Here is a 12455-nt window from a genome sequence, read left to right as displayed (position 1 = left end):
TTTGTCTTTTATCCTTTCAGGGGTCAATAAAATTAGTACCTGTTATGTACTGGGGTCGATATGCTTCCAGTAGAAAGGATTTATTAAAGCTGAAAAAGTGTGACGCACTGACATTCACATTTATTGTATTAGATATATTTGATTTTGGGGAAACTTTATTTTAATTAAAGTGTATTTATATATATATATATATATATATATATATATATATATGTGTGCGTGTGTGTGTGTGTGTATATGTATATATATATATTTTTTTTTTTTTTTAATTTATGTGTTTCAGCCAAGTGGCTGCGGTCATGCTGGTGCACCACCGTATTAAAGAAAGCAAAAAATAAAACAAAAATGATAGTGTTCAGTATGTTGGTGACAGGAATTTCTGTCAAAGAAACTTGGTTAAATGAAGTTGTACATCTCCCTCTTTCTCTCACATACCCATTCTTTCTCTTTTATTATTACTCTCACCATCAATACTACTACTTTTAATAAAACATCATCAACTCTCCCTAAATTTATGTCTCTTTTTCTCTCCTCTTTTTCTTTCTCTCTCTATCTTCACCACCGCCCTCACCATCTCTATGCCTACTATTACTCTCACCCCATCATGAGGAATAGTAAGAGTGTCAGAAAATTACTATTTCTAAATCTCACAACATGAGATATTCAGCAACAGTACTTTGTAGTAAAAATTTAGCCCCAGGAGACATTGTCTCTTGGGTCTAAATTACACCAACATTAGTCCTAAACCAGGACTGCCATGTTATGTTGACAAACACTCTTTACTACAAGTAGGAGTGTCATTGAATAGTAAGAGAAGGGTCTAAGTGTGACACACTGACACACAAAAATTAGTTTTCACATTTATTATATTAGATTTACTTACAGTTCCATACTACTTGTAATTCTTGGCTTTATCTAGAACAATGTTATCTGACTAGTAGTTTTTTCCTGTTTTTGTCCATCAACTAAATTAACTATTTAAATTCATTTCTATTATTGTCACGGTAGAGACTTATAATCATTATGTCTGCTCTTCTAGTTGTTTACCTTTATCTCTACTCATACTTTTGTTTTCTTTTTCTAACTCAAGTTATGTTTACATGTTTTTACTTGAATAATTTTTTTCGGAGCTTTTTCTTTCTGGGGTTTTCCCTCTTTTTCTTATTCTCCTCCCCCTACCTCCAATTAAAACCTGCAATAATTCAAACTCAACCTTATCTTCTCTTGCTTCATCCTCTTACCCCTATCCTTAATCATTTTTAGAGGGTCTGCAAAGGACACGAGTACTGTTCATTCTTCCAGATTCAACAAGTGAAAACAAAACAAACAAAACCAAAAAAATAAATTCCAATTAATTTTGTATTCAATATGAGCTATTTATTCTTCATTAGAATGTTTTTTTTTATTTTAGATTTAAATTCATAATTATACAATAGATTTGAATTTATAATTACATAATATTTTAATCAATTTTATTTTTAAAGGTTGGCAATTTTGTCCAATTTCCCAGAAAGTACCTCCCCTCGAGAGTATAGTAATTTACTACCTGAAGTTGGGTATGTTTTTTAATTTTTATTTTAACATTCATTACTGTATTTTTGCCTGTTTATATTAATTCATCAAACATTCTGACATATATTTGATAAAAGGAAGATTTTTATCTTAAGAATTATTTTGCTTATTTCATGTAGTCCAAGTGGTATGATGTACCCTTGGGAAGAGGATCGATGGAGAGATGATGACTGGTGTGAAGCTGATGATTGCAGGTAAACACAATTGTCATTTTTAGTTTTGAGTCCCCAACCTTCCATGCATAACTTTATGGGTAATACTTCATCTTTCCTTGACTACACACACTCACACACACACATAACAGGCAAACTTGGTAAAGCCATCTTGGAGACATACCAAAATGTCTCTGATTTGAAGTCTCTGATAACCTCCTAGCTATATGCATCATACTTCAGGGCATCTTGCAAGGTCATGACATTGCAGTATTCTTTGAAATGCACTGAGTGAACTGAAGATAATACTTTTTTCCATTATGGAGCTGTATGGTTTTAAGGCTCATGAACGAGTTGTCAAGGAAGAGGTGCTACTTGTTTGGATTATAAAGCCATTCTGATTGCCTTGAACAGACTAGTGACATTTTGGCAGATTCAGAGCTCGTCTTAATGGTCAAGAACCTTGAAAAACTCAGGTGACAGTTCCTCTGATTTGTGACTTGCTCACTTTCATCTAACCATGTCCAATGCTTAAGCCCAAATATCAAGAACTTGGCACTAAACTTTGATCAAGATCTCTGATGAAGTCCTTGAAGCCTTTTTGGTTAGGATAGTATGGTTTTATTTTCCTTGGTTGTGCGTCTAAAATCACTCAATATCTACATCTTCCTTTTGTTTTGACTTGCTGTTGGCTGAGTGGATATAGAAATTTCAGTTTAGTGTGGTACCAGGGTAATGGCTGATGGAAAGTCTGGATACATGATAGTAGATTCATTCTTGTGAGCCCAACATTTGGAGGAGTACATGATGCAGAAGTAGTGATTGTTTGAGTAGTGGGAGGTTCCTGCCAAATCCATGGGATAGTGAACTTAGCAGCTGTTTTTTCCTTTCTGCAACATACTGCAAAAGGCCAAAAAAGAATTGTTATTAAGAAATAATCCATCTATTTTACCTTTAACTTATGTTACACATCATATTTGACATCTGATATTTTTTTTTCTATAAGACTAGAAACTTTAAAAAAATCAAACAATTTTAATTTTTTAAATTCTAGATTTTTTTATTAAGCAAACTTTCCAGAGTTTTTTTTTTTTTAGTGGTAACTGGTGAAATGAGGCACCTAGAGTTTGTTTTGACTCCCATCCAACAAACCTGCTGTAATATGTCTGGTAAGCCTGACACATTTAAGTGAGTGATGCCACTGAGTATTTTTCCACTCTTGTCTTGTCAAATTGATAATAGACAAAGCAAAATGCCTCTTGATGCCATCTATGATAAATGCAGAATGGTTACCCATTGAGGCTGCTATGACTAAGCTAAAGTGGTGAGCATTCTTGTATTCTTATTACTGGAACTTCTAGAAAGATATTGAAAATTATTCACAAATGAAGGAAATTCACTAAGCACCAAATTTATCTGGACTGTTCTGAAAAACAGGTAAATTTCAAAATATCTTTACCTAGATCACAAAAGCAAAGCTTAAAGAGATTTGTAGTGACTATATATTTTAGGCATATGCAATAAGAAAATAACAATTAGTGCTCAGGAACAAAAAAAAAAAAAAATGAAGTAAGCTTTTAGCTACAGACTATGATTTTGTGTCGGTCTTTTTCTGTTGCATTGAAAAGATCAGTGGAATGAACCTGGAACTTGAGATGAATTCCCTAGAAGGGCTGTTATCAAAATGGTGATAATTTCTGATTTGTCTGTCTGTCAATTACGATGAGTTATAATAATAAATGTGGCATTACCTTTTTTTAAAACTTATTTACCTTTTTTATTTGCATTTTCAGGTGTGCTGTTGATATTCAATATTTTGATCTTGGACTTAATTTGTATGAAGAATATCCACATTTGTCGAAGTATAAGTAAGTAACTCAAATCTGAAACAAGAACACTTGTGTATGAATTAGAAATAATGTATTTTATTGAACATATGAAGATGCAAGGCTCAGTGGTTAGAGCGTCAGGCTCACAATCATGAGGTAGTGAGTTTGATTCCTGGACTGGGCTGTGTGTGTATGTTTTTGAGCAATACACTTTATTTCACGTTGCTCCAGATCACTCAGCTGTAGAAATGAGTTGACGTCACTGGTGCCAAGCTGTATCGGCTTTTGCTTTTCCCTTGGATAACATCAGTGGTGTGGCGAGGTGGAGGCTCGTTTGCATGGGTGACTGCTGATCTTCCATAAATAACCTTACCTGAACTTGTGCCTAGGAGGGCAGCTTTCTAGGTGCCTTGGCCTTAGAGTCTTTTGGATCAAGACAAAGATCCAGTCTTTCATTGACTTCTTGAAGGACTCCACCTCATCAGTCTATTGTGGTTCAAAGAGATGTCAAAATGTTGACGGCTTCACTTATCTCAGCAGTGAGATTCATAGAAGCATAAGCTGCGAGCCTGAAGTCCTAAAAAGACTTGGACAAGATGGTGCAGTTGTGGAATCATTGGACAAGGTTGTATGGCGCTATTGATATCTGTGCTGGAGGACAAAGGTTCGGGTCTTTCGGTTTCTGGGCCTCCGTATTCTGCTCTATAGCTGTGAGACTTGGACACTGTCTGAGGCCCTTAGGAACTGCCTAAACTCCTTTGGTAACAGGATGCTTTGCAGGATTATGGGTTACCATTGGTTGGATTTCATATCCACCGAATGACTTTGCTTAGAAACTTTGAAATATCCTGTTACTTGTATGATTTGAGAGCACCAGCTCGGACTTTTTGGCCATGTTGCTCAATTTTCTGAGTCGGACCCTGCTTACTGTGTTCTCTTCACTGAGCATTTGACTGGGTTGGTGACTTGTGTTGGTTGATTACATGCCACATGGTCCCTCATGGCAGATGAGGAAGTATCTTGGAGACACTGACTGACAGGGATTCTTCTCAACTGGTCAGGTGGGTGGACCGGGGAATATACCGACAAATGGTGAATGCAGCATTGTTCTGCAGTGGTGCTTTCCTACACATCTGACCTGACCTGCCAAACATTCCAGACATTTCTTTTGCTTTGTCTCTCTAAAACAACAATGCACAGGCAAATACAACACTCACATTGACAACAGTGCACTAAGCAACACAGTGATACACAACACAATGCAACACCACACTCATTCTAACACACCAATCATGGACGAGTTGGCATGATCACGTGACCAGAGATTAATAAACAGTGGTATAGCTATGAACTAATAAACAAGTCTTGGAATGCAAAGCGCCATGAGAGTCACAGAGCTGGAATGAAGCACATATGGTCGTGATACCACTAGCAGCTGTAATACATGGCACTGCAATACAGCACTTCAAATCCATGAAGTAAATGACTTTCTTCCTCACCCTCTGAGACACTTCCTACCCCAAACCCCAAAAGGACCCCCTCCCTGGTTAGGAACTGCTGCTCTAAACAATAATAATATTTGTTCACCTTTGTTTTTTGTTTTTAAATTATATCTTCACAGTAAAAGGACTGAAACAAGTTCACAGTTATAATTAGATTTATAATGTATGAGAATCTTTCATCTTTTACTTATTTCAGTGATTGGACTCTGGCCATTCTGTGGCTGGAGCCTGCCTTGAAGTGTTTTGGGCAAATTAACCCTAATACTTATTTCTCTTTTTAAGTCTGTTGGTCTCCTTTTGCTGAACCGTTAAGTTATGGGGATGCAAATCAACCAACACCAGTTGTCAAGCCTTGCAGATTGAGGACAAACACTGATACACGTATGTGTGTACACACACACACACATATATGATGGGCTTTCACATAGTTTCCCTCCACCAAATTCACTCACAAGGCATTGGTGGGCCTGGAGCAATAGTAGAAAACATTTGCCTCAAAGTACCACATATTAGGACTGAACCAGAAACCATGTGGTTGCAAAGCATTTATCTTAACCACATAACTATGCTGGAGCACATATATATAAATTTTTAATATTTATGTAAAGAAAAAGATCTATGGAGGTAACTAAATTATTAATACTGCCTGAATACACTTTTATGGTAAGATAATTATCATCAGAGGCACATGTGTGGCTGTAAGAAGATTGCTTCCCAACCACATAGTTTTGGGTTCAGTTCCACTGTGTGGCACCTTGGGCAAGTGTCTTCTATTATAGCCTTAGGTTGATCAAAGCCTTGTGAATGGATTTGATAGATGGAAACTGAAAGAAGCCTATCGTATATATATATATATATATATATATATATATATATATATGTGTGTGTGTGTGTATCTGTGTGTGTGTGTGTGTGTGTGTATCTATGTATGTCTTTGTATGTGTTTGTACTCCACTAGCAGTTGACAACTCTTGTTGGTTTGTTTATGTCCCCATAGCTTAGCAGTTTTCAAAAGAGACCAGTAGAGTAAGTATTAGACTTGAAAAAACAAATAAGTGCTGGGGTTAATTCATTTGATGAAACCCTTCAAGGTGGTGCTTCTACATACATACATGCATCCATATCAGGCTTCTCTTAGTTTCCATCTACTGAATCCACTGAGATGGATTTGGTATAGCCTGAGGCTATAGCAAAAGACACTTGTTCAAAGTACCATGTAGTGGAATTGAACCTAGAACCATGTGGTTGGGAAGCAAACTTTTTAGTGCACAGCCATGCCTAGGCCTATAGTCAGTATCTAAAATAAAACCTCTGTGGGAGAATCTGTGTGTGGAGCTGGGGAAAGAGCTTAAATGTAATCACTTGATGTGCTAAAGAAGCAGCCAAATATCTCTTTACTCTTTTACTTGTTTCAGTCATTTGACTGCGGCCATGCTGGAGCACTGCCTTTAGTCGAGCAAATCGACCCCAGGACTTATTCTTTGGATGCCTAGTACTTATTCTATCGGTCTCTTTTTGCCGAACCGCTAAGTTATGGGGACGTAAACACACCACCACCGGTTGTCAAGCGATGTTGGAGGGACAAACACACACACAAACATATACACACACATACATACATACGCATATATATATATATATATATATATATATATATACACACACATACATATATATATATATATACACATACATATATACGACGGGCTTCTTCAAGTTTCCGTCTACCAAATCCACTCACAAGGCTTTGGTCGGCCCGAGGCTATAGTAGAAGTCACTTGCCCAAGGTGCCAAGCAGTGGGACTGAACTCGGAACCATGTGGTTGGTAAGCAAGCTACTTACCACACAGCCACTTCTAACAAATTAAAAAGAAACCCAAGAAACAAAATGGCAACTATAATTTTTAAGTCATGTATAGTTGGACATTACGACCCACAATAAAAGGATGACTTTGGTTAGAAATCAGTTCAGTCAGTTACATTTGGGATGTCAGTCTGCTGAAAAGAGCTGACAATTACCTACCAACACCAACAACAATAGCATTTATGACCTCTCAGTTTCTTGAAATGTATAACTTTATAAGCTACTTGTTTTTCTGTCAGATTAATTATTTTTTTTATTGGTCCTATTTTCTGTCTGTTGTATAGAGGCTTATCTCACCGTGAATCAGTGCTGACACAGTGGTATGTGGAGAGGGCTTGTGAGATTGAATTAGAATCTCGGATGGTTGATAACTCTGTGGAACTCATTAAAATTGGAATTGAGCGAGGTGTTGCAGTAAGTGAATTATTGTGCATCTTTTTCATTTTTTTATCTTTTACTTGTTTCAGTCATTAGACTATAGCCAGGCTGGGGCACAACATTGAAGGATTTTTAGTCAAATGAATTGATCCCGGTACTTATTTTTTTTTTTTGTTAAGCCTGATACTTATTCTATCATCCTCTTTTGTTGAACTGCTAAGTTACAGGGACATAAACACACCAGCACCATTTGCCAAGCAGTGATGGAGGACACACACACACACACACTCACACACACACGCGCGCGCGTGATAGGCTTTTTTCAGTTCCCATCTACCAAATCCACTCACAAGGCCTTTGGTTGCTTCAAGGCTATAGTATAGGACACTTGCCGAAGGTGCCCTACAATGGGGCTGAACCCGGAACCATGTGGTTGGGAAGGAATCTTTTTACCATACAGTCATGCCTGTGCTTTGGGGGGGGGGGGGAGAAAAATCCATGAATTTCAGACAATTTTACATGTCCAATTTTTTATTTATTTGGATAATTCACAAAATTTGGATATTTGTCTGAAATTATTTGTCTTTGTTAATTTGTTTCTTTATATTTTGGTTTCTTTCTCAGGGTTTGGAAGATCTGCTCAATGATTTACTCACTATGGACTGCCTAGTTTACGACTGCCATATTGGTTGCGAATTATCGTTCCAAGAATTACAAAACATGTCAAATATTCAAAAGGCACATCTCCTCATGAGCAAGGTTAGTATTTCATACTATTTCTCATGTTGTTTTCATTCATCCTTCAATGTGGTTGAACAATCAATCCCAACGAGTCACAGTTCACAGTATAGAGTGGACTATCCATTCTTTCAGTTGCTGTGAATACAAACTGTGGCTCATGAGACCTCTATTTAGGTGATTTTCCTGAGTCACCACCTCACTTTTGTATGCCAGTCTGTCACAGCTGAGTGTACTGGAGCAATGTGAAATGAAGTGTTTTGCTCAAAAATATAACACAACCAATCTGGGGATTGAAACCATGATCTCATGACCATGAGTACAACACCCTTACAACTGGGCCAAACTATACATACACCATGTATGGAGAATGTATGTAATATGGAATATGTATGGGAGTATGTGATAGCATATTTAAAGTATTTTCTGATTATAATTTTATGTACCAAGACTAGTTCTGCAAATTCAGACATTTATTTGAATTACTGAAGTGATTTCATTTAATTCTGGCACCATTTTCATAATTTGAACTGTTCAATCATAAAGTAGGAATGGTAACAATTTACAGCAATATCAGTTTCTTTGATTTCAATGACTTTATTTTGAAATGAAAGAAACACCACAGTCAGAGTGAGCATAAAGCAAGGAGATAAAAGTAAATAAGTTATTTTTCTGTATTGAAAATAAAAAGTAAGTTTAAGCCTTTAGCACTTAAGCTGGCCATAACTGGTCTCAGCATTAACCCTTCAATGTCATTCTACAAAATAAACAATCTCATCATTGAAATCTCTGTGCTATGAGATACTCTTTTACTCTTTTACTTGTTTCAGTCATTTGACTGTGGCCGTGCTGGAGCACTGTCTTTAGTCGAGCAAATCGACCCCAGGACTTATTCTTTGTAAGCCTTGTACTTATTCTATTTGTCTCTTGATGAACCGCTAAGTTACATGGACGTAAACACACCAGCATCGGTTGTCAAGTGATGTTGGGGGGACAAACACAGACATACAAACACACACACACACACATATATATATATACATATATATGACGGGCTTCTTTCAGTTTCCGTCTACCAAATCCACTCACAAGGCTTTGGTCGGCCCGAGGCTATAGTAGAAGACATTTGCCCAAGGTGCCACGCAGTGGGACTGAACCCGGAACCATGTGGTTGGTAAGCAAGCTACTTACCACACAGCGACTCCTGCGCCAATGCGAGGGAATAAGCTTTACATTTGACAGTGACCTGAATGCTAAAGGGTTAAAATACAATTTAAATAAAATAAATTATCCAATTGTTGCAATAAACATACCTCTTTTACTCTTTTACTTGTTTCAGTCATTTGACTGTGGCCATGCTGGAGCACCGCCTTTTAGTCGAGCAAATCGACCCCAGGACTTATTCTTTGGAAGCCTAGTACTTATTCTATCGGTCTCTTTTTGCCGAACCGCTAAGTTACGGGGACGTAAACACACCAGCATCGGTTGTCAAGCGATGATGGGGAGACAAACACACATACATACATATATATATATATATATATATACACATACATATATACGACAGACTTCTTTCAGTTTCTGTCTACCAAATCCACTCACAAGGCTTTGGTCGGCCTGAGGCTATAGTAGAAGACATTTGCCCAAGGTGCCACGCAGTGGGACTGAACCCGGAACCATGTGGTTGGTAGGCAAGCTACTTACCACACAGCCACTCCTGCGCCTATACCTGTTCAAATTAAAAGTTTAATTAAAGACCATTGCAAGTTTTGTTTTATGTTTTGGGTCTGGGGGTAGGTGTAGTGTTCATGAACATCACAGATTCTCCCCAAACAGGTGAGACTGATGACATTAATACTTCTCTTAACTGGACACCTGTATTAAAAAACATGAGAAATATAAGCTATACAAAAACTGTATGATGTGCATTTACATGTACACTATACATACATTCTGTATAACTCCGGAATGATCATGAGCAAACAAACTTAGTCACAATCAGTGACAGTATTGCAAGAAATTAAAAACAAAACAAAAAACAGCTCCATTCAGAATTTAAAAAATACAGAATTTATTTTCTCTTTGAAGATTAAAATACTCTTAGTTAAACTGATTGAAAAATATTGAATACATATATCCATATATCCACATATATATATATATATATATATATATATATATATATATATATATATAGATGTGTGTGTGGGTGTGTGTGTAAACTGTGTTTCATAACTCTGTTGTTTTTGTAATATTTTTTGTAATATTTTTCTTTTGAATTTTTGGCCTGAGGCCAGCTATTTTGAGGGAATTGGAAGTCAGTTAATCCAGTACTGACTGGTACTTATTTTATCGTTCCCAAAAGCATGAAAGGTGAAGTCAACCTTGGTGGAATTTGATCTTAGAAGAAATTCTGTGATGCATTTTGTCCAACGCACTAAAGATTCTGTCAGCTCACAGCTTTGTGATATGATAGCAACTTATAACATTGATATGAAACATTGTTAAGAGTTAGTTCCTTTATTGTTTTCACCATTATGATATGCAGAAAGGGTAATATTCCATCAAACGTTTTGGTATATGCTAATAAACATTTGGAGTAGTGAATAGCAATATTCATAGTGTGTCAAACAAAATACCTTTGTGGCATTTTATTACATACCTTTGTGTTCTAAGCTCAAATGCACCAGGTTCGCTTTGCCTTTTCTCCTTTCCAAGTATATAAAGTACTAGCCAATGTATTGGGAGTTGATAGAATTGATCATGCACTTGTAGTGACGTCATATTGGCACCAAAAAGGCAAGGTCGCCATTGCTGCATCCTTAACCACGCATGCGTGGATTTCAACATCCAAGCGTTCCCACTTCTATTCTATCTCTTACCACGCCAGACAGCGAACAAGCAAGACGTCTAAACAAGCTCTCTCATTGAGTGTGGTCGAAGCAAGTTGTCTCTCCAAGCATTCAACTCTAGGGACAGTACATCTACATTCCGGCGTCTCAACAACCAAGAGTAAAGCTGTATATTTTCCACCATAAATAAATATTGTTATGTTGATCAGTTTGGAGTTTCTGTGTTCCGTTCAATACCTAATTTAATATAGGAAAGTCAGGTGTACATCTAATGATGTATAACCCACTTTCCTAAACACTTAAATACAGTATGCTCTGGAACCAGTAAAAGACTAAAAGAGTATACACAGATTCAACTGCAGAATGCTGGTTCCAATAGAGATCCACATAAAAATATAAATGTCCTGAAAGTTATGTAAATTATTTGAAAATATCCCTCTTGTTTTGTTTCTGCTGTTTCTATTGTGTTCTCTCATGTTGCAGTCTTCTGTTGAGAAATACATAAAAAACATCTACAGCTGGTTGATTCCTTTTCTGAAGAGATGTGAAAAAAATGACCCTCATGCCTATATGAACTTATTGAAACAATATTTAATGGACATTGCAAAAGAGGATATAACCTTGCCTCTCAAGGTATTCGAAGCATCAAAATCGAATGTAAGTAGTTTTTCACTTATCAAATTGCAGAATGAACCTGAGTTTTCAAGTGCAAATGAATATTCGTCTATTCAGTAGGATTTCATTTTGAGTATCATCGTGACCATCATCATTACACGATCATAATCATTTAACATCCATGTTCCATGGCTGCATGATAAGGACAGTTAGGTAGTGTTCAGTGCAGTCCAATGACTGCATCATGCTTCAATGCCAGCTCCAACATGGTTTCTATGGATGGACGCCCTTCCAAATGCTAATCACTTTACAGCATGTGCTGGGTGCTTTTCTATTTTAGTGCTTCCAGCAACAATGTGACTTGAGGTTGGTCTTGAGATTTCTTTCCAGAAACATTCATCCATCCATCTTCTCCACCCACTGAGAAAATTGATGGTTGGGATGGACATCCTTGCTATACCATCATTATCATCTTCACTATCGGTCAGTCTGTTCAGTTTCACTGAATAATTAATCTGACAATTATGCAAGTCAATGTGAAGTCAGTTTCTATTTCTTATGTTGCTTGATGCATTCTACCAAGAGGAGCTTTGCATTTCTTGGCACTGTTTTTTACTGATTTCTTACATGAAGATTATATTCCATATAATTAATATATATTAGTGTCTGTGCTTAATTTGCAAAATACAACCATTCCCAAGAATAATAATATTTGTTTCAACATGTGATTTCACATCAAGAATCTTGTAAAACAAATACATAAGCATATCTCTCTCTCTCTATCTCTTTTTCTGTCTGTCTGTCTGTCTGTCTGTCTGTCTGTCTGTCTGTCTGTCTGTCTGTCTGTCTGTCTGTCTGTCTGTCTGTCTGTCTGTCTGTCTGTCTGTCTGTCTGTCTGTCTGTCTGTCTGTCTGTCTGTCTGTCTGTCTGTCTGTCTGTCTGTCTGTCTGTCT

The 12455-nt window shown here is 36.9% G+C and overlaps 1 protein-coding gene across 2 annotated transcripts in view; it reads left to right on the top strand.

Moving 5' to 3' along the window:
* LOC106878217 (NBAS subunit of NRZ tethering complex) overlaps nucleotides 1-12455 on the top strand; it is a 132460-nt gene that overhangs the window by 51160 nt on the left and 68845 nt on the right. For both annotated transcript variants that reach the window (XM_089363670.1, XM_014927365.3), the window contains 6 exons: nucleotides 1485-1556; nucleotides 1692-1766; nucleotides 3518-3592; nucleotides 7204-7333; nucleotides 7922-8056; nucleotides 11371-11544. In XM_089363670.1, the coding sequence (XP_089219796.1) occupies nucleotides 1485-1556; nucleotides 1692-1766; nucleotides 3518-3592; nucleotides 7204-7333; nucleotides 7922-8056; nucleotides 11371-11544 (661 nt within the window). The remainder of the gene's footprint in view (nucleotides 1-1484; nucleotides 1557-1691; nucleotides 1767-3517; nucleotides 3593-7203; nucleotides 7334-7921; nucleotides 8057-11370; nucleotides 11545-12455) is intronic.

Source organism: Octopus bimaculoides, chromosome 15 (genome assembly GCF_046866305.1).
Source record: "Octopus bimaculoides isolate indiv1 chromosome 15, ASM4686630v1, whole genome shotgun sequence".
NCBI classification, from domain to species: domain Eukaryota; kingdom Metazoa; phylum Mollusca; class Cephalopoda; order Octopoda; family Octopodidae; genus Octopus; species Octopus bimaculoides.
This window is presented reverse-complemented; position numbering and strand designations above follow the sequence as displayed.